This window comes from Falco rusticolus, chromosome 10 (assembly GCF_015220075.1).
Source record: "Falco rusticolus isolate bFalRus1 chromosome 10, bFalRus1.pri, whole genome shotgun sequence".
NCBI classification, from domain to species: Eukaryota; Metazoa; Chordata; class Aves; order Falconiformes; family Falconidae; genus Falco; species Falco rusticolus.
The window spans coordinates 22,515,285-22,537,075 of record NC_051196.1 but is presented as its reverse complement, the minus strand read 5'-3'; the positions used below and the strand labels follow the sequence as shown (position 1 = coordinate 22,537,075).

At 44.6% G+C, this 21,791-nt stretch overlaps 2 protein-coding genes across 5 annotated transcripts; one reads left to right on the top strand and one right to left on the bottom strand.

The window, feature by feature from the left end:
- Positions 1–92: 92 nt before the first annotated feature.
- On the bottom strand, positions 93–7,973 carry ZGPAT (zinc finger CCCH-type and G-patch domain containing). The gene is made up of 6 exons (XM_037402775.1): positions 6,902–7,973; positions 6,100–6,233; positions 5,163–5,321; positions 3,992–4,123; positions 2,763–3,180; positions 93–2,299 (listed from the first exon to the last, which is right to left on the bottom strand). The coding sequence occupies exons 1-6, from the start codon at positions 7,546–7,548 to the stop codon at positions 2,161–2,163; spliced, it is 1,629 nt and encodes a 542-aa protein (XP_037258672.1). The 5' UTR covers positions 7,549–7,973; the 3' UTR covers positions 93–2,160.
- Positions 7,974–8,173: 200 nt separating this feature from the next.
- On the top strand, positions 8,174–20,704 carry ARFRP1 (ADP ribosylation factor related protein 1). 4 transcript variants are annotated; one of them, XM_037402781.1, is made up of 9 exons: positions 8,637–9,089; positions 9,644–9,743; positions 10,136–10,223; positions 10,698–10,780; positions 11,229–11,310; positions 11,807–11,877; positions 18,195–18,295; positions 18,412–18,451; positions 19,789–20,704. In XM_037402781.1, the coding sequence occupies exons 1-8, from the start codon at positions 9,043–9,045 to the stop codon at positions 18,431–18,433; spliced, it is 594 nt and encodes a 197-aa protein (XP_037258678.1). In that variant the 5' UTR covers positions 8,637–9,042; the 3' UTR covers positions 18,434–18,451; positions 19,789–20,704. The 4 variants fall into 4 exon arrangements, with proteins under 4 accessions (XP_037258676.1, XP_037258677.1, XP_037258678.1 ...); XM_037402779.1 differs by lacking the exons at positions 8,637–9,089; positions 18,412–18,451 and adding an exon at positions 8,174–8,251; XM_037402780.1 differs by lacking the exons at positions 8,637–9,089; positions 18,412–18,451 and adding an exon at positions 8,192–8,235.
- The last annotated feature ends 1,087 nt before the right edge of the window (positions 20,705–21,791 follow it).

Genomic DNA, 21,791 nt, shown 5'->3' with positions numbered 1-21,791 from the left:
GCTGCAGCTCTCTGCCCGCAGGGAATATAAGGAAAGAATAGGTCACCACAGATCATCACCACCTTGCAAAAGAACAACGCCTTACAAGGACAGAGGGGGAAAAATAAAAATCAACTTTATTCACAGGGACGTGAACTGTCTTGGGTGGGAGGCAGCAGCCATTTGAGTAGGAGTCTGACAAGTAAGGCTGTGGAAATCCCAAGGAAAGGTCAAAACACGACTTAGCTGAGACACAGGGCTAAGAGACCCAATTCTGAAAGAGATGACGGTGTTAAATAGCATCAGAGAACACAACAAATCCAAGAAATTTCTCAGCCCAGCTCAGCTCAGCTGTCATGGGCCACTTCAGCGAGCACCCATGCTTAGCTGGGCACATCAATCCTTGTCACCACCCAACGTTTGAGTGTGGGAAATAAACACTCATTTGCGAGGGAAGGGCACTGAGCAACCATCGTTAAACCCTTAAGTTAAGCCGAGTGTGTGAACATGAACTGAGAACAACGAAGATGATACAGCTGATTTAGTTAGAAACTGATAGATGCTGAAGTGCTCAAGGCAGCCCACGCCACCTTGCACATCTACACAGTGCTTATCATAGCAGGATCCAAGCGCTCTTCAGGAGAGTCACTTGTAACAGGTTTCCTGAAGACGTTAATCTTGTTTACTTTTGCTGTTACTCTGTGTTTTCTGAGATGTGTCTGCAGCAATGCTAAATCCCACATGACTTGAACAGCTCTGATCGTATCTCCTTCAGCCTTAGATTTTCTGGTTAGTTTGGCAGCCTGACTCTACCAGTAGGCGCAGCCCTGCCCAGGCCAACAGCTCTAGAAGTTGCTTGGGAACAGATAAAAAAGGCGGTACTAAAGATGCAAAACTTTTCATTAGAAAAATGACTCAGAAGAAAAGGAAATAGATAAATTAAAAGAAAAATGTGTCTTTAAGATACTGGCATGAAACTGCAAACAATTATTATTTTTTTTCTAAAAGCAATTACAATGCACAAGTCCCACCAGAAACGGAGTCTGACAAACCACCATCTCCTCTGGGGCAAGGACTGCCTGCCGCCAACGCAGAATATAACCTAGGGAAAAGACATCCTTCCTGTCCAAAGACTCTCCACGCTGCAGGGAAGGGCACTTCTCTTGCTTGGCCTGCTTCCAGCATAGCCTGACGCTCTCCCACAGGCAGGGCTGCATGCTGGGCACATACAGACCTCCTGATCTTTGTGCTCATCCAGCATCTGGGCCCTGAGGATTTTCAGTAAGAGGACCTGCGTTTGATGAGCCATCTAGGACAGAAAAACTCAAGTAATGATGGCAAAAATCGTAAGGTTCCCTGGGGATTTGTTCCCAGCTAGGAGGTTTGAGGATCCATTACTCTGCTGTGTTACACTCCCCCAGCTTTGGCACGCTACTTGCGGAACCACGCAGCTTTCCATGCCAAGTCAATGAGTTAGGCTACAGCATGTCCTGGGATACTCTTACAGTCAAACTGATGAAACCTGATGCGTGAGACCACTATTACCAACCTCCGAGCTGCCAGCTTTCTGTCTATTCTTTACACCAGGGCTACAAGGAACTGCTCCCCAAAGCAATGGGTTCTCAGACAAAGCCCACAGCAAAAACCAGAAGGTAGAGAGCAGCTGAAGCAACTTGCCTTTGTTGTTTTCACCCAGTACAAGCCTTTTCTGCTTCACCAGAATGTGCTCGGGACCCTGCCTCCACTTGCATTCGTCAGTTGGCTGCAAACACAAGCCACAGTTGATGGCAGGATGTGGGGCTTTCAAAGCCCCTCCTCAGCCAGTTCGCAGCCAGCGACGTTATCACCCAAGTAGCTACAGACTCTGGAAGGAGGTGCCACCACAGGGATAACAGAGGAAAAAAGTGTGCAAGAGAACAGAGAATCGTATTTCTTGTAGCTAGTCCTTATACAAGGCTCAGGCTTACTGAATGCTTGCAGGGCTGGACGGATGCACACCTCTCCCCCTCCCCGCAGAGCTCAGAACCACCTAGTTTTAGAAACTGCTGCTTTTCAGCCCAGTTTTCAGGCTGGGCAGCCTGAGGCCCAGAGGAGCAGGATGGCTCAGCCAGGCTCTGAGGCCACGAGCACCGGGCCTGACTTGGAAGGACAATCACTGCAGCCAAACGCCTTTCTCAGAGACTAGAACTCAGTCATCTTCTTATGCGTGTCTGCTTTCTTCTGCTCCCGCTGCAGGCTGGCTTCCTGGGCCTGCAGCTGCCCCAGCTGTTTATGTGCATTAGCCAGCTTCTCCTCCAGCTGAGCTGTAGCAATGCTGTGCCTGAAAGCAAAAAGTATTACAGCAATGTCATCCTGCACGGTAAGATCAAAGGACTGTCATCACCCCAGGAGGGTTTGCCCTTTCCTGTGGGATAAGTGCAAGTGACCTGCTGAAAGCCAGGAAGAACCCGATGCTCAGCACAGTCTGGGCTAGAAAATGTACTCCTGCGATGCTCAACAGCAACGCGGCAGGGATGGCCATGAGAAGGAAAGGACTCCGGTACCTTTCTGCAGAGAGCCCCCCTCTGCCACAGCCTGAATTCCAGCCAAAGAACCCCAGGCGCACCTGCCGGTGTCCAGACTGGTGTGAAGCACACACTAAAAGTCCCTCTCCCCCACTCCCCCTTAGGTCTCATCCAGATGTTTCACTTGTTCCTCCTATACCTCATTTCAAGGCCACCCCTTCCCAGAAGCGCCAAGAATCCTCAGCTCATCCTGCAGTCCCAAACAGAATGTTTTCCTACCGCCCAATGTTGCGTGCCAGGGCCTGCTGGATTCCTCTGATATCCTTCTGTGTTTGTTCAATCTTCTCCATCGTCTGGAAGAGGTGGACACTCAGGGCTTTCTTAGTGCTCTTGCTAGCGTGGTAGATCTCTTTGCTGTTCCTCTCTGGCATTGCCATCCCTCCAGCCTTCTCCCCGGTACTCTTCCCTCGCAGTTTTTCATTCAAAAAGTCAAACACATTGTGGGAAGGCTTACGGCTGCCCGCGGGGGACTGTCCACAGCTGTTCCCCTTTGCTCGGCATTTCCTTGATTTGCCTGGGTCCAGCTTCCCCTGTTTCTTTTTCTGAAGCACCTCAGCACACTGGTCAAGGGACTTCCCTCGAGGAAGTACCACAGCCTGCACTGGCTCCACTCGGCCTTCAGAATTCTTCCCTAACCCTGAGGAGAGACACCAAGAGAATACTGCAAGTGAGGACATCCCCTCTCCAAATCACCTCCCACCACAAGCTCATGTTGACAGTGACAAGCTTAGAACAAGCAGACGGGCTTCTGAGGTACAGAGGGCCCCAGCTACCACCCAAGTCAAGGGGAGCGGCGAAGGCCCCGGCACAGTGGATGCAGACGCTACGACAGGAGCCTTCTACAGCAAAAGATACGGGATAAAAAGCCCGAGGCCATTCATCAGGCCAGTTTCTGTGAAACTAGGTTCAGCCCTCACATTCTCAGCTTCTCAAGCCAGGTTCTTCCTAAAACTGGTTTGGTTCCTCTGGGAGAACTATAGACAAATGCAAGCAGCAGACTGCCCTCCTAAAGCCCCCAAGGCTCAATACAATTTGTGTAGCAAGAAGCTAGTTCAGCAGGCTTTGAAGTCTGTGTCTTGAGCCAGGAGATGCTTTAACGCAGACATCAGAAGCTTCATAGATCAGTTCCCTTCTACCTAAAGCCTTTGAACATTTCATATGACAGTTCTCATGGCTTTAATCATGAACTTGACCAGGGCTCCAAATGCCTCCAATTTTTGCTATGGCCATACAGGGGCTGGTGCACACATATACCTGTAGTTCAATTAAGTTATCCCTTCTTGCCTTCTAACGCAGCTGTGATTCATCACACAGCTTGAGCCTTATCTGACAGGCCCTTCAGCACAGAGAAGTTACAGCTCTACCCAAAATCTTATTTTTCTTAACTAGTTTTAGGATCCACCAAGCAGTCAGGCTCTCACAGCAGCAGGACCGCCTTCTCCCCTTACCTTTTCCAAATTCGTATCCCATCTGAACAAGCAGTTTGGAGCCAATACCACGAGTATGGGCTTCCCAGCCACCAAAAGAGGAACTGCATGCAGGAGTCCACTCCCCGTTCTCTGGAACTCTTGAATCTATCACTGTGGCACAGAATAGAAGAAACAGTGAAACACAAACCCAAAGCTTCTACACAAATGCTTCATCCGGGGCACCCATGGCATGAAAACCCCTCAGGAGGCAGTACAATATACTTCTCCCACCCTAGAATCACTCAAACAATCCTCCAGCCTTAATTAGTTCCTATTGAGCTGCCACTTTTTATGAACACTGTATAGCGAGTCACTTAAATGAGAGCTCTCACTTGATTCAATGCATATGCCATCTCACACTTCCAGGCAGAACCATCCAGAAGTTTTACGCTTCCTTTCCTTCCTTCTAGGATGGTGATACAGGCCGACATAAACCATTAGAGTAAAATTTGGCACAGTGGCAGGTAATACTTATTCTGTGCCTCTAGCTCATGTCTCTGGTATGAAGCTCCTCTAGGCCACAATGCTAATGCTGTGTTATTAGGATCTAATAACCTCTATTAGGCTAAGTGTAAAGAGCTCTAGGACTCAACTTTGTCCCTGTGACGTTAACTGTGCTACTAGCGCAGGGACAGAGTAATCTCAAAGAAGTCACTTGGGCTCTCTCTGTGTCAGCTTTCAATAATAAAACAGGGCATGGCTGCTCCTGTGACCTCATCAAGGCACTGGAAGGATCAAACACGCAAAATTACTCTTGTACTCTTGTGTCATGGAACTCCACAGAGCTCCCAGAGATGAGGAAGTCTCCCGATTCACTCGTCAGCCAGTCACATAAAGAACAGACTCAGAGCTGGGAACTCAGCACTAAAACATCACACCCTGTTCTTTCACGTGTTGGAAGTTCCCATAGAAACCTTCAACCTTTGCTGGCCCAGTCATCTGCATAAACCAAGTATTTTCATTTGCAATTGTAACATAATAGCTAATTCCCATTCTCTATCTTTCAGCAACACATAAAGAGATTAGTTATTCTTTCATCAGAGGTGAGACACTTTTAATGAAAGCTCCAGGAAAGTAATCCAGTAGGTCCCAGAGAAAGGCAGATGTAGATCACAAGTCACTTTTGCTCACACCGTCCCCGCTCTCTTACCTTTAGCATAACCAGAATCATCAACACTGTCTTCATCAGACTCAGCAGATTCGGCACCATCTTCACTTCGCAGCGGGGGAATGACACTATCTCCTTCCACAACAGCTTCCTTGAGCAGCAGGGAATCGAACTTCACAGTGTAGTAACCACTGTCGATGTCTACAGAAGGGAAAGCAAGGACAAGAGTTCCCGTAAGTCTCCAATGCGCAGCTGGCAGAGGGCTTTCAGAAACAGAGTTGGCTCCAGTGGAATGACACAGGCAAGGGGGAAGGCACAAGGAACGTGTGGTTTAAAAAATGCTGGCTTATCTTCGTGCTTTAGATTTCTGTTTCGGACAGAGAAGCACCCACTGCAGTGAAAAGCTATTTCCACAATGCCTATGTTAATACTTAAAGGCTTATTTCTAAAAATGAAGAAAGATGGGCTGTTGAGAAATGGAATTAAAGAGGTTAGACCTGCTCCTCTGTGACCTAATAACAGTCAAAGAAATATGAAAAGAGAGAATAAACCCTCACTCTTCCCAAGACATGGGGAAGCTTGTATCAGCAGGTGATAGGCAGGGCCAGCTTCCATGTCTTTTGGTTAAACAGGAGCAGATTATTGCAATTCTAACCTAATATGCATGCAAATTCCTGCAATACCTGCTTCTTCCCTTCTGGGGCAGATAATGACCACATAGTCATATCCCTTCCACATTCCTGCTCTGTATGTCTCCTTTTTGTCTAACACTTTCCTGTTTTCCAGACTATTCCCTGCCCAAGCCTGACAAAATTCAGAATGTTTTCTCAGCTATGTCAAGATTTTCAGTTTAGGGCTGCAGCTACATAGCTGATGTTTTTCTGTCATTAACCAAAATAGTCAAGTCTTATATTCACATAAACATCAGCCTTCATATTCCACACAGAATCCTGGCAAAGCACACTCAAACACGACTCACCAGTTATTTTTGCAGTGTACCATATTCCATCGCTGTGTTTCGCCAGGCAGGCTGAGCCCACCTCCAGCGTGCTCAGATTGGGCTCCTGAAATGGCTGAAGCTCCTCCACAGACACAACTTGCCCGTGTGAAAACCTGCCAGAGGAGGCAGAAGAAGAATTATCTCCATCTCATTTCAGCAGGCTCGAAATAAAAATTGCTTCCTGCCTTAAAGGAAATGCGAACAAGTTGTCAGCAGTGATGTCTTCACCAGTAGTTACAGAAATTTTATCGTGCATTATTTCAATTACACAGGTTATTCATTTTTCACCTTAAAACATTATTTATATCATGTAACAAAGACCGCATCTTACCCCAGACTTAAGCTCTCCTTCCTAGTGACACATTCAGCAAAAAAGTTCACAGGTCTTTTGAGATAAACAGGGTCACACTTTTGTGGGTCTCTGGGCCAACTTCCTCCAAAGACGGAGACTCTACTGCAATGTATGTACTATTGACAGACAAGCTTTGGTGTTTTATTTTAAAATACTTAATTGGTTATTAATTTAGCCACTCGACTGATTATGTAAAATCTCTGCAACTTTCCCATGGGATCTTCCATTTAATCTCTGCATTTGCTAAAGAAAACAGCCAAAGGGATGCCATGCTTACCATAACACATTTTTAAAACATAAACAAAAAGGCAAAATTTCATTGGGTAAAAAAGCCAAACGGTACAAACTCAAAGGTTTAACTCTTTGAGTGACAAGGCCATTAGCTATGGGAAGGACATAAGCCCCCTCCCACCCCTTTTTCTTTTTTACCGACAGTTCTCTTTAAATCTGCATTTGTCATCCAAGAAGAACGGGCACGGCTTCAATGACTTGTGAGTCGGATAGAGATACAGCACTCTGACTCCTGCACTGCCGTCTTCTAAGTCCTCTGTCCCCACAATCATGGCATTATGGTACTCCAGGGTCCCCCAAGAGCTGTAGTAGGGGGCTTTAACCTTCATTCCGCTCAATTCCTCCTCCCCCTCCTCTCTGTCAGACTCCACCTCTTCTTCACTGTACTTTGATTCACTTTTGTCATCAGTTTCTTCATCTCTCTTTGATGATATCTCACTGTTATTAGCTGAAGGCTTCTCATCAGTTCCAAGCTCAGCAATGGCTTCCTTAAAAGCAGCATACTCCTCATCCTGCGCAGAACTGTCTGGGTGGGTGTCCTGCTCCAGAAGGCCTACTGGAGAGGATGAGGAGGAGGCATTTGTATCTAGAGTAGCCAGAAGTTTGCTCTTTCTAACAGACACCAGGCTGGACTCGGTCAGTTCTATCAGCTGCTTCAAATCTTCCTGCAACTGAATCAAGTCCGACTGCTGTGAGGGGTCCAGGCCTGCCCCTAAAGCCAGCTCCACTTGCTGCAGCTGGGCATTGTAGCTCTGAATTGCTGCTTCCAGACTCTCTTCATCCATTATCAGCAAAAAAAAGGTGTGTTTAACTGTGTTCTCTCCGGGAACTCACAACACATTCGAAATGTTTACTTAAGACGAGCAACTTTTTGGATAACAAGCCCTTGTCTGCAGAAGCTACCATCCACCCCGCCGCCTCGCTTCTTCCCTCGGAAGTAACCAGGTCGAAGCTCCTGCAGCAAACGGGCGGCGACAGGCGATGAGGGAGGCCAAGGGGAGGCCAGGCCCTGCCCTCCCCCGCCACGGCGCCCGCTGGAGCGCGCCGGGCTCACACACGGTACCGCTCCTCCCGCAGCCTGGTCACTGGCGGCGCGACCCCTCCACCACAGGGCTGCCAGCAACTCCCCAACTTGACTCTGTCTCAGCCGCCCCACTCACCCCTCAGCTCCCCCTTCCCCTAGAGCGCCGCCGCCATGACACCCACCAGCTTCCGGCCCCCCGCGCCCCACTTCCGGCTTCCCCGGCCAGCGCGTTACGCCACTCAGCGGCGAGACCGTCCCTCTACTGCGCTTGCGCACTCGGTGTCCCCCGGCGGGCCGTGCTGCAGGGCATTCTGGGATTTGTAGTCCGCGCACCACCTCGCCATTCCGCCCGGCGCGGCGCGAGAACTACACTTCCCAGAGTGCCCCGCGCGGGACGGCGCCGGCGGCCCGGGCCGGTGGGCAGCGTTGAGGAGCTGCCTGGCGGGAGGTGCCTCCGGTAGCTGGTGAGGGGCCGCGGGTTTCGGGCGCGGTCCTCCGCCTTCCGCGCCCGTCGGACGTCAGGGGCCGCGGCGGGGCCCGCAGGGCACGGCTGGGCCTGGAGCGGGCCTGGGAGGCGGCACCGGCCCAGCCCGTCCCGGGACCTGGCCGTGGGCCGTGAGGGGGAAATGGCGGGGAGGGTCGGTTTCCCCCTGCTGCCCTGTCAGACCGTGGCAGGGGGAGGAGAGGGGGATCTCCCGGGTCTAGGGGAAACGAGGCGGTGCTTGGGCATGGCTCGGATCACCTGCTGGCCCCAAGGGGGAGCGGGCCGGAGGGGGGGGCCCAGCCTGGGCCTCTTGCAGAGCTGGGGATGAAGGGTCCCCACTCGCTCGGCCTGTACCTGTGGGGAGGCAAAGCCCCTGTGCCCCGAGGTGTCCTGTCCTCAGGCTGAGTGCCCCAGCCTGAGAAATCCCTTACTTCTGGTCCAGAACGCTTTTTCCTTTCCTGTAGGTAGCAGCGTTTGACTTCAAAGTGATTGCTTACCTTCACACTTGCTTAAGGACAGTTGCCTCTCAAAGTCTTTGCCTTGAGGTTCTCTTTGTGTTCAAACGGGAGAGTTGTTGCAATGTTGTGTGAGTCAGCTGTAGTGCTTGGTACCAGTACTTCCTGCATCTTGGCAAGTCTTCTCTGCCTTGGTTGCAAATGTGCCAACAGAAAAAGTGTGGGTTTCTGCAGGTGTCGGTGTCGCCTTGCCTGATTCTCAGTCTTGTGCTTTTGCCTAGCTGACTGGCCTGTTTTGTCTTCATGGCATTCTAAGATGACAAAACACTTGTATGGTGGATACTGTAACAAGATTGTTGCTGGGTAAGGCTTAAATTAAGATAAGTAGGGGGTCTTATGCACCTTTTGGATACACTGCACTCTTGTTTGACTATTAAAGCTCCCATGATACTGTTATATGGATCAGGAACAGGGAGTGGGGGACCAGCCTGTACATTCTTGTTCAAAATACCTGTTCTGTGTATTTGTATGAAGTTGGCTTCATTTTCTTTGGGTCTTACGTGTATTGCAACAAGCATTCAAGCTCTTATTTGGCTCTCCTTTAAGCCCCAAAGCAGACAGGGTAGTTTTCCAATGAGGGCTGAGTTTGCAGTGGATGCTGGGCACTATGTGCAGAAACAGAGGATAGGCTTTTTGGAAAATAATGCCTCACTTGTATGCATTTGAAAATTTCATTTTGAGCCATTTGTGTGGTCTCTTTTGGATCTGTGATTTGTCCTGGGATTGCCTCGCTATGAGAGTTATTGACAAAATAATAATATCATTTATCTGTCTGGTGTTGGGAAGAACTTGTATTGTGGAATGAGAGACTTTTGGAAGTGACCTGTTTGTTAATGATTTCCTTGTACTTGTTTCAGGAGCAGGATGTATACTCTGCTGTCTGGACTCTATAAATACATGTTCCAGAGGGATGAGTACTGCGTCTTGATCCTTGGTTTGGACAATGCTGGTAAAACCGTAAGTGCTGTTTATTAACAACTGTGTGGAAGGCACACGCAGTTCTAAACATCCTCCAGAGATAAAACTTCCAACAGACAGGTCAGTCTTTCTTTGGCTGTATTGTGAGTTATTTTAGTGATGTTACACCAAAGAATCAACTTTTCCCTCTTACTTAAATTTAGCATAAGCTTTCAGGGATGTAGGTGAGGCTTTGTTAATCCCATAATCACCTGTGATCATCCCTTCTTCCCTTGCTAAAATAGGGACCAAGAAGAGTGGTTTGTTCCAGGGTTAGGTAGGGCAGTATCTGTTGGAGAGGATTCTGCAGAAATGAAAAAGCAGGTTTGGGTTAGCATTACCCCAGCCAGCAAAATATTTGAGAGTAAATACTTTTTCTTATTCCTTTTCAGACCTTCCTTGAACAAACTAAAACTCGATTTAACAAGAACTACAAAGGGATGAGTTTGTCCAAAATCACAACCACTGTAGGCTTAAACAGTAAGTAAATCTGTTTGGATTTTTTTCAGCTTTCCTGCACAGTTAGACAACAGTTGGTTCTTGTTTGAAATATTTAAGAATTGACAAGGGCAACATAGTTGTAGAAGTAGGGATCATATCTCCAAGCTCCCCATGTCCTTCTGTAAGAAAATAAAATAGGCTTTCTTAGCTTATGAGGAAAAAGCCTTGAAATGTTAAAAACCCAAGTATCTCATCTCAGTGCTACACTCCGAGGTTAAGCTAAATTTCACTGGTTCATGGGCCTCATTCTGATATTATTTGCACTGATATGACTCTGACATTAGTGGTCACCCTTTGCGAAGGTACTGTTCAGTTGTAGAGTGTAGCCACTCTATGTGATTTGTTCCTCTGGAAGACTGTTCTACCCCAGATTTCTTAGAGGGATGCACAGGTGTTTGTGCTTTAGGGACTGCCTTTAGTTTTCATTTGATTATCTTTTCTTCTTTCCCTTAGTTGGTACTATTGATGTTGGCAAAACTCGGCTAATGTTCTGGGATCTTGGTGGACAGGAGGAACTACAGTCTCTTTGGGACAAGGTAGCAGATGTTTTTTGGTGTTTTTTTTTTCTTTTATAAATATTTTGATCTCTTAGAATTGAAGCAGTCTGATCATTTAGTAACCATACAAGCTTATTGGTATTTAGCATCAACACTTTTCCAGACATTCAACTAGCAAGTTTAGCAGTGATAATGCTTAATATTTGCATTATTATTTAAAGGCAGCAAATTATCAACCTGTATCTGGGGTTTTGTCAGCAGAGAGAAGCTTTTTCACCTGCTGTATTCAGTAGGCCTGCAAACAGAACAGGCAATGTATTCTCTGTGCCACTCTTCTCTCCAGACAAATAATACAAAGACAGCTGGTACTAATTGGTTGATTTCTTCCATGTTTATCCACATTATACTGAATTAAAAAAAAAAAATCAGAAAGAGGAACAAATGGTCCTAGCAGATAGATACACTAATACTTGTGTTATCCTTTCAGTATTACGCTGAATCTCATGGAGTGATCTATGTTATTGACTCCACTGATGAGGAGAGGCTCTCGGAATCTAAAAGAGCTTTTGGTGAGTACCTTGTGTTTTAGCTGTACTGTGGTGTCACAATGTACTGTGGCACAGTTCTCTCGTTACTGTCATGACTGTTACTGTGTCCTTGAAGTAAGCTGTGTGGCCTGTTGGTGACACATCTGTAGCACTTCTGCACTTTTTTGTTGAAGTCTGTCTTGTCTGTAACACAGGACTCTTTTGTTGCCTATAATGATCTTGAATCTCTTTCTGTGCTTATGCTAATGATTTTGAAATTTTTATTTCTTATTCTGTATTTATCACCTCATTAATTTTCAGCAACATGCTTGTTGATCAAAATAAAGTTTGGAGTTTGATCTGGAAAAAAATTCTTTGAAGAAAATAGATCTGGAAGTTTGTATCTAAGGAAACTAATGCAGGAAGGAGCCTCTTGCTTCAGTCCCTGTGTCCAGATAGTCTGTCAGGCATTTGCACAACTTTTATCTTCCTGAATTTGCTAAACCTCTGTTTTTGTTTCTGTTCCTTTGCTTTGTAGAAAAGATGATTACTAGCGAAGCTCTGGAAGGGGTTCCCATTCTGGTGTTAGCTAACAAGCAGGATGTAGAGGTAAGATTATTGCAGATTTACTTCTTACGTGTGTGAATAAGCCTTGGAAAGGTGAGCTCTGCATGCATGTTAAATTTGTTATACATTCGTGGTCTGATCCTGTGGTGCTTTCCCACTGCTGTAAATAATTGCTTTGAATTTAGTTTTTATTTTTTTTCCTTTCTCCTCCATGCTCCTCCAAAGCATAAATCGGCTTACTACAGGCACATCAGTCTCAGCTGTTTTGAGATTTGTATGTAAACAGAACAGACTATGTAGCTGTGGTGGGTCTTTCTTTACTGTGATTTGATATCTTGATACTGTTTTTTCCTGTTGATCAGAAAAAGAATGTTTAGTGCACTTTGTTTATGGTGCTCTACTGTTACTGGGAACAGCACAACAAATGTATGTGAAGCAATACTGCCCATTTCCCATAAACAGATAATATCTAATCACTGAAACATTCTGTTTGTCCTAGAACATTCCATCTATGACAGCAGTGAATGGCAAGGAATGCCTTTTCTTGGTAGTATAATTTGAATTCTTTCTGGTACATCCAGAAATGCAAAACTTTTGGTTTGTATTTGACAAGTCAGTGGGCACTACAGTGTGACTGTTTAGGCAACGCACCCAGGCCAGTCTTCATCTCCCCCAGCACAGGAAAAACTGAAGTGCTCCCCCAGCACGTTTTCCTCCTCCTTTCCACCCGTTGTACCTGCAGTTCCAGTACTGCAGTTCGAGTGATTAATCTCTAGATGGAGCCTGAGATCTTCAGTAGATTTTGGAGTACCAGCCCTGGCAGCTGTGATCAGTATCTGTTTAAGTATGCAAAAACTTCCCAGCTTCTCCCCCTGGACTTTACACCTACTTCAGTGAGTGTACTTGTGGGAAATACTTGAGACTTCCATAGAAATAATTTTGGCTTTGAAGGAGGGTTTGGTTACACTTTGTGTGTATGACAATTTTTTTTTGGATGATCATAAGATTATCTAGTTATAGAAATAAAAGACATGTAATTCCATTTAAAAGACAGTGTGAGATTGAGACAGAATGCTCATTTATGGTCCTGACTTCCCTGTGATCTCTGGTATGTGGGGAAATTGACTGTCTTTTCTGTGTGGAAACCAAAATATTAACTCTTGTATTACCACACAAGACTACAGCTTTACAGCAGGGAGCAGTCTGCACTCCTGCCTTCAGCTGTTGAGAAATAAACTATATGCAGTGACCTGGAAAGCTGTTCCAGTTTTCCTTATGGCTGTATATGCATCTTTTGTTATGGGCGTACTGCAAATGCCAGCTCTTCTGGCACCCTAGCCAGACTAAAGAAATAAAAGTTGGACAAGTGGACTTCTTTATATGGTTAAAGGAGTTATTTGAAACAGGCTTTCAGGATAAAAACTATGACTGGCCCCTTGCCCTTTCTGGAGGGTCCAGGACCAGCTCATAGGTGTAGGACATTTATGCAGTCATAGAACAAGAGCTTAGCAAAGCCGTACCGCCTGGAGGTATGCCTATTTTTAAGAAATACCTATATTGTATATTTAGAGATCTACTGCTAGAGTGTGACCTTGGATATGGACACAGAGCAGAGAGACATCAATGCTATTAACAAAACATTAAGGGGACTATAGCTTATTTTTGAGTAATTATTTAGGTTCACTTAAGCAAGGTTTAGAAAACTAGAAGGCATGTTTCTCTTCCACTGATCTAGCAGAATCAAAGACCTCTGGAAGGAAGTTGAACGCTACAGAATTATCATTGCTAGAGATTTTTCTGCTCTGGATCTCCAGACATACAATCGTAGTGAGGAATTCTCACCAGTATCTCTCTGTTGTTAATGTGGATCATGACAAGGGAGTATGAGCGGTATCTTAACCTTGTTGGTATTTGCAGATGAAAGATGATGATTACATCTTGAAAGGCCAGCAGAAGACTTGTGGTGAAATATATCAGAAGTAGTACATCTGAAATAATTATTGTTTTTTTTCAAGTTTACATTCCTCACAGTAAGCTAACAAAAATCTGACTCAATGCCTGAAATTACATAAAGTGTAAGGATTTTTTGGCCCTGATGCTAAATTCCTCAAAGAAAAGCATTCTGCTGTTAATAGGCACCACTACCCTGGGGTAAATTGCCTCCACTTAGCACTGCCAAGCACGAGCAGTATTTGGCCATATCAGGAGATGAAACACAGTCATGGACTTCAAAATACCAATTCTAAATACTGTGTATGATCTTTTTTTTTGTACCAGGAGAATGCTCCGTGTTTAGCAGGGGCATCAAAACTGAATCATTCTGTAATTAATTAGAGGACTGGGTCAAGTGTATGTTGTGGGAGGGAGTTTGGTATGTTTTATAAAGGGATTATTGCTTTATAGGGGAATTGAATGTCTAATATATAATAGTTCATGTGGACTCCCTTGCAAGTCAGAATGCTGCTTTTGAAACTACTGGGCACTTTGGCTCAGCTACTGTTCACTGCAGAAAACGCTGCAAAATAAGAATTTATATTTGCTATTTTGATGTTAAAAGTTTTATAAAAGCTATATATTTCTGAACTGTACAATGAACTGTTAAAACTGGAAGATAGAATGGTTTGTTTTGGAACACTATTAAAAACACTGGGAAAATGGAGCTGAAAAAATAGCATATGAAAATTACTGGGTGTTGTATGATGTCTTTGGGAGGAAGTTTTGCCTTCTGAATATTAAGGTAAATTTTGGAAATTTAATTTGAAATCTCCAGAACGTTGGAAAGCCTATTCATGTATTTGAAAAATGAGAGGAGTCATGCTGAGTAGCAGCATATATTTGATGACTCATAGTGTTATCTGTTTTCCATACAGTTGTTAGAAAATAAGCCTTGTGCGTGATGACCATTCTAATTTCCAGCTTGAGATGCCACAGCTTCCCTGTAAAATTAGTTTCAGCTTAAATAAGCTCAATTTAATTTAAACAAGCTCTAAGTTGTAATTTAAAATGAGCTTGTAAAAAAAGGTGGCACTGAACATGGGTCAGCTTGGTTAGACTTCTTATTAAATAGTTTTACTTAGGCTATCCACCTTTCTGTTGTTTATATTTTAATTCCATTCTGCCAATTGATTATTCTTGAGATGGCTGCAGAACCTATACGTCAGGTTTTATCCTGATATGAGACCAAGCAGCAGCACTGTATTTCCTGCAGTGGATCTGGCAGACGAAAAAAGATGCAATGCAACCTTTTTTGCCTAAAACAGCCACTCATGCTTTTCTGCAGGTGACTCCAGAAATGGAGCCTTTGCAGCTTGATACGATCCTAGGTGTACCATTCCTGAGTCTTAATTTGGGTAATGCTGTTCTGAACCCTTCATAAAAGGAATTTTGTTGTGCAGGCGGGTCAGTCCTGGCTAGAACAGGCCTTGAAGAGCCTTCATGAAAAGATGGGTTTCAGTGCGTTCTTTTGGGGAAGTTGAGATAGAAGTATGATTTGTCAAGTTGTGTGGGTTTCCTCTGAAATGTGTGGTAGATAACACTGCTCCAGAAAGGTCATCTGTGGATTTTATTATTGTGATGGTATGCTGTTTGTGATCAGGAATCCAGCTTCCCTAGTTTGCTCTTGATTTATGTGGTTTCAGTTGTGAAACAGAACACATCTGTAAATAAATATTTTGTAATGTCGATAGGGAGGTGGAAAAGAGGGGAACTTGGAAGCCGCAGCTGACATTTTCTCCCCAGCACGAGACGCTCAAATGCTCCTAGTTGAAGTGACGGGTAATCTGCCTCATCCTCTGCTGTAGGACGAGATTCCAGTTTGTGGCTTCCCCTTGAACACTAAAACAAGGCTTCTCTGAATAGATAGTTCAGGGGTGCTATCCCCTCTCATGTGTTAATGTATTTCATCCCAAGGGGAAAAAGATGTTCCTCAGAACAGGGGTAGTATTGTGATGCAGTGACATCCTGTTATAAACAATGCAAATGGTGCAAGGCCTCCTCAGAAGCAAAGCTCTCTGAGGCAGATTTCTGTGGGGAGCAATGGCTGGACAGCTCTGTGGAAGTTAGGGCAGGCCACGATTATACCAGAGCATGAGGAAGGGAAGTTATTATCTTAAAGGTCTTTTCCAACCTAAACAATTCTATGGTTCTGTAAGCTGGGGGAAAAAAATGCCTACAGCAGTTGTAAGCTGCACTGGGAAAAGTCAGCTTCTCAAAGGCCTTAAAGATGGATGAGTTGAAGGAGGTGGAATCCCTGTGCTGCTGAGTATGTGCAGGGGTATTGGTCTTCTGGTGGGTTTTGTGAAGTCTGTTGCCTGACTGCTTTGCACAGGCCTGTGCAAATAGAAATAAAGGACAGCATGACTATGCTCTGTGCTGTTATTTCCTACCTTGAACACTTTCTCTCAGATATATTTTAATAAGATTGTAAAATATACCATCATTTAGAAAAGGAGAAATTGTTATACTATGATATTAAGGTGTGATAAGCCTGAAGCATATTTCAAGAAACATTCGCTCAGTTTCAGCAGCCTTAGGGATTAACCTTCCTGCTGCCAAGTCAAAAAAAGGTGATGACATGAAAAATAGCTCAAATTACTGACATGCAGCTCTTCTTCCTTCGTAGTAGTTGGGTAATTGACTTACCTAGAGCTCTGGCTTAAATCAAGGGGCAGTTGCACCTGCCTTTCTTATTTGGCAGTGAACGTTACACCAAAACTAAAGTAGCATCTTTTACAAACTTGTAAGGAATGGTTGTTTGGTAGTAATTGCTTGCCCATCTTCCAGACCTACTGGTATGAATTCCAAGTCAAGTCTGACTCCCACTAAAGTTAGTATTAGATTAGGTTTTAAATTGATTTAACTATTTATCCTGTGGATGACAGCTCATATTTATAAATTGCAGATTTTTAATTTGGCAGAAATGGTGAAGTAAGTTTTTAGGGCTTTGGTGCCATGAAGTAAGTAATGTTTCTGGATACAGTTTCTAGCTCATTGATTGAAACTGCGAGTTTGAAATGCAACGTAGGTCATAAGAAAGTAGAGTCATCAGAAGTTGCACAACTAATGGATTCTAAGCCCTTCACATGGCAAATTGCAAGCCTGGATTCAAGAGCAGTGGGTGAATTGGGTGTTGTTAAAGTGCTCAACCCATTTCTTAGTACGTCTGACTTAAAAGCACTGAAACCTGCTTATTTGTCACATGGTCATCCCCACAGTAGTTTCCTGTAATTTCTCCAGAACCTGTATTTTGCAAAATGGATAGCTGGTATCATTAATTTCCATCTTCCTGCTAATTTAAGGGACAGACTTGTAGAAGACGACAGACTTGTAGGAGACTGAATTCCTGTTTGCAAGTAGTCTGTTCTTTCAAAGGCTACATCCACTTCGACTATTCCTTAAGACTCACAAGGGTCTGGTTTGGTATTTGAGTAAACACTTGCCCAGAACATGTATTTAAGTCTCAAGGCCACCAGACTTTGGTGCCAGCCTGCCTGGCTGGTGATTGATACTTCTACTCCATCCATTGAAGGTCCAAAAAATGTCTTTGCAGAGAGAGGAAGAAAGCTGGGCTTGTGGCTAGCTCAAGTGCTGAAATGGCATGTCCAAGGCTTCTGAGGAAAAAGCGAGCACCGAGATCAGAAAAGGATTTAAAGGCTGGTGATTCTTCTTGTCCCTGCTTCCCGTGTTCAGGGAGGAAGGCACAAATCTAGACTTCAGTAGGGCAGGGGTATTTTTGTTGTGTTTGTAACTTCAAGAATAAAAGTTTTGTGGTAACACTGGGATTTATGTCAGGAAAGTAACGCACTGGCTTGCTGGGATGTTTATGCATTTGTGTAGTTTAGAACCACTTCCCAGCAATCTCCTAGCAGCCTTATAGAAGTGCAAGAGCTGACGGTGATAAAGAGCAAAGTGACACCAGGCATTAGAAAATGTGCTGCATTCAGTGCTGTCAGCATTTTTTCCTGCAGGTGAAATGCAATCAAGTGCAGGGCAGCCATGCCTTTAGTGTCAAGGAATGTGCTGAGAGCTTAGGAAAAATCAGCGTCCAAGCCATTTTCTGAGAGTGTGCATGTAGGGAGACATGATCCAGGCCACTGGCAAAGAGTCAGCTGGGATTCTGGCAGGTTACACCATTTTAAAAGGCTTTGTAAATAGACATACATACATACATAGTCTTCGGTGAAAAAATAATATGTTCATTTTTTTAGAATGTAAAGAAGTGAGTTTGCTCTGTTAGTGCATGAGGGGGGTTTAACCTAACAGCATTGTACCATCCTCACTGATGCAGAGCTGTGGATGCGGAAGAAGGTCATCATCTCCTGTGGCATAGAAATCAAGCTCTTCTTTGCTTTCCCTTGCAGACTTGTCTCTCAATACCTGACATCAAGACAGCGTTTAGTGACTGCATTAACAAAATTGGGAAGAGAGACTGCCTAACGCAAGCCTGCTCTGCTCTTACTGGGTAAGCATGAGACTGGGTGGTGTTTTGGTTAACTGAACAGCTGCAGGGCACCGCACAAGCAGAGCAGCGCTATAGGATCTCATAACCCCTGAAAGGGAGCTGTGCTTCCTTCCCAGCAGTGACAGACCTTGTCTGTGAACTTTGGACTCGCACCAGGTCAGTAACTTCATCTGTGAATCCTGCCTATGAAACATGCTGAAAATGTACCGTTGGCTGAGAGCAGTGGGACTTGCAAGCACGTGGAGTTGTTGATTCTTGTCCTTTATCGTGCCTTCTCCATACACAGTAACCTTTGCGGTCGTTGGCATGCTGCTGCTCCTGGCTTTTATGTCAGTTGAAAATGTAGCTGTTTATGACACTGCCAGAGAAAAAAGTGGTTTCATTGGTAGTGGTGTAATTACGCTCTTGCTTTCATATTTCTTGGCGTGCAGATGAGCTTTGTTACGTAGATGATACAATCTCCAAGAGTGTTTGTACACTGGGGACCTCTGTGATTTAAGATACAATGACTAGGCCAGATCAAAATTTGGGACACTGGGCAGCCACACACCACCCAGCTGCGTGCCGTGACCTTGACCAGCCCACTAGATTCCTGATATCCTCCCTATTGCACATTGACTCTTGCAATACTTTGGTTATGCTTTCAGTTCTTTGAGTGAAAAGTGCTCTTTGGCATAAGTCAAAAGTACTGTTCCAGATGGCTAGAAATACTCGTCTGAGTTACTGCCCGTACTGAATCCAGCACTTTGAGATGTCTTGTTTTTTTAATCTAGCAAGAAATCTGTTTTATTATACAAGCTACGGCAAAGGATAAGAAAAGCTTCTTAGGCCATGAGAAAAATCTCTGTTGACTGCACTGCTAAGAATCAAGTGCCATGAAGCAGGTGAATGACCACAAGAACAATGGTTAAGCATTGACTGGAAGAGAAGTATTAGATAATAATCTCATGAAATGACACCTTTTCAGTTGTTGTGGGTTTTGTACAAACACTTCTAGTTTTGATCTGTGTGGAATTCCCTTTCAAAATTTCTGTTTGAGTTTGCACTAAAACGGTAAGTTGTGGAAGTCCTGGTGGGAAGCTGCACAGCCCACCAATTTGCGGTCCCAGTGCAGATGATTACGGAGCTGGAGCCGGGATTGGAAGATCTGATACAACTAGCCTGAGGCTTGTAGCAAAAGAAGCTCAAACCAGCTGTCAGGTGGTGTGATGCTTGTTCGTTTCAAGGTTTCCACAGACCTGATGACTAACTAAATTGTATGTAGTCTTGTACAGACATCAGAAAAAAGAGATACATACTGAATTGAAGGAAAACAGATCCCCATTGTTTGTGTGTATGAGAAGCTAATCTCGTAATGCCAGTAAATAACTGCAGCGTGAAAGCCTTCACTTGCTCTCGTAAGGGCTCGGTTACGGACTACGTGAGCTACATTTTTGTTCTTGGTTGGTGTGTTTTAGGTTTTCTTCTTAAATCTTCTCTGCTTATTTCCTTAGCAAAGGAGTGAACGAGGGAATTGAATGGATGGTGAAGTGCGTGGTGAGAAATATACACCGGCCCCCAAGAAAGAAGGACATCACGTAAGGCATGCGAAGTCAGCCATGGAATGGACAGTCTTTTTTCACACAGTTTTGTGTTCCCTTTAAAGAAGGTGGTCTACTGGATTCCTATTACACCTGATTCTTTACTAAGTTTGAAGACAAACATTCTCTTTCTGTGTCTAAAAAACTTGAGCAAAGAATTCCAGCTGGGTGGGGGGTGGGAATCTCTTACATTAAGTATTAAGTCATTGGCCTGAGAGCATAGACCAAGTGGTAATCTATGCATTGTTGCAGATGTGAAGGACTTAATTTTCTACTGTATTACTTTGTGATTCTTGATTTGTTAGTCTAAGAGGCTGGAGGCCAGTGACATGAAGGAAATCCTGATGGAACTGTGTAGGTGAATACGAAAGGGGAGGGAAAGCCTGGGGAATCGCTGTCCCTTCTAACTGGGAAGTCACTTTGCTGCTCCAGCCCCAGGATTACCATAGAGGGTGTTACTGGCCCTGTTACGCTGCTGTTTGTATAATGGGGAGAGACAGCGTGGATTATAACTCAATTTTCAGTCGGCATGTTGATTTGTAACTTTTACCTGTGGTAGATGCAGATGTGGAAGCCAGCAACTGCAGGAGGTACACTGTTTAAAATGGGTATTCTTAACAGGACATGAACTCCAGGAGCACTGCCTTGCTTTGACTACCAATCTCTCTGTTGTGCATTCTCTTTAATTGTAAGAATAATTGGTATCTTCTGTAACTGGAATGAATTGAGGCCTCTCTGTGATCTTTTTAGGCTGAAAGCTGAACCTCTAGGCAGGGAGAAATCAGTATGCAATAAAGCTTCCTACTTTGAACTTCTCTTGCTGAAACAACAGATGTTTGGAAATGGTGGTACTTAGCCCGCTGTTTTTTTGAAAGGCAAGAAAAAAACAGAAAGGCAGCTGTCCAAGTCATATAGTGCACACTTATGTAGCCTACCCAGCTAGTAATTCTGCTGACATATCACTCACATTTCTCCAGATACTTCTTTTTACATGTGTTCTACAGTGGTTTGGCAGTGGGTGGTGTTGTCACATGTTTTAGTTACTCCTAGCACTGGTGACAGTTCTGTGGTAATTGATCACAATAACTAAGGGGACATTATTCGAGCTGTGTTTGAGCAAGTTAGACAGTAGGGTTTGTTTAAAGACATCTTCTTACTTGGCATCTGTCAAAGAACTTTCTACTAAATTTTCTGCATGCAGCTCATTGCAGGTTTTGGGTGTTTTTACAAGAGAACATAATTAATTCCCTCTCATTTGGGTCAAAGGGTGAGGGCAGCTGGACTAATGTTATTAAGCACATGAAGTCAGTGGAAGTAGTTGCACACTGGAAAGCAGAATCTTCTCAGTAAAGCCAGGATAGGGTAAGGCTAGGCAAACTGTCAGATATCAAATCCCTTTCTCATTACTTGCTGTTAGAACAGGTGGTGTAACACAGTACCTGAGTTTGAATTCAGATGGTGCCAATGTCAGTGCCATATCCCAGAAGACTTAAAATGCAGTAGATCTAACTCAGACACCATTGCATTGGGCTCCTCTGGACCTGGTGATCCGTCTCAGGTTTCTTAGGCTTCTTTGAATGTAGAGGATCCCTTGAAGATCACTCACCTACTCTAAGAAGCAGCACTTTCTTTAGGGTGCTGCATGTGATGTAGGGCTGAGTGTTTCAAGTGTACCCAAGTACTGGATACCCAGTGGCCACTGGTGGTAAGGGACACCTCTCTCACTTGGCCATCTCTGAAAACCTGAGTATTTTCAATGTATCTTTGTGGTCCTGGCTCTTCAGTTGCCAGGGTTGGTGTTAACAATTAAACTGAAGATGTAAATCTGTGACTGGTGGACAAAAGTACCTTGCTGATAGATGAAACGCTTCAGTCGAGTAACTTGAAATGTCTCTTTAATGGGACACCAGGGGTTT

Coding starts and splice junctions, on each gene's coding strand:
- ZGPAT (XM_037402775.1), bottom strand. CDS start 7,548: ATGGATGAAGAGAGTCTGGAAGCAGCAATTCAGAGCTACAATGCCCAG. Junction 6,234..6,901: donor AGATTTAAAGAGAACTGTCG/GTAAAAAAGAAA, acceptor CTCCTCTGGCAG/GTTTTCACACGGGCAAGTTG. Junction 5,322..6,099: donor GTACACTGCAAAAATAACTG/GTGAGTCGTGTT, acceptor TCCCTTCTGTAG/ACATCGACAGTGGTTACTAC.
- ARFRP1 (XM_037402777.1), top strand. CDS start 9,043: ATGACAAAACACTTGTATGGTGGATACTGTAACAAGATTGTTGCTGG. Junction 9,090..9,643: donor TGTAACAAGATTGTTGCTGG/GTAAGGCTTAAA, acceptor TACTTGTTTCAG/GAGCAGGATGTATACTCTGC. Junction 18,296..19,788: donor GCCTGCTCTGCTCTTACTGG/GTAAGCATGAGA, acceptor TTATTTCCTTAG/CAAAGGAGTGAACGAGGGAA.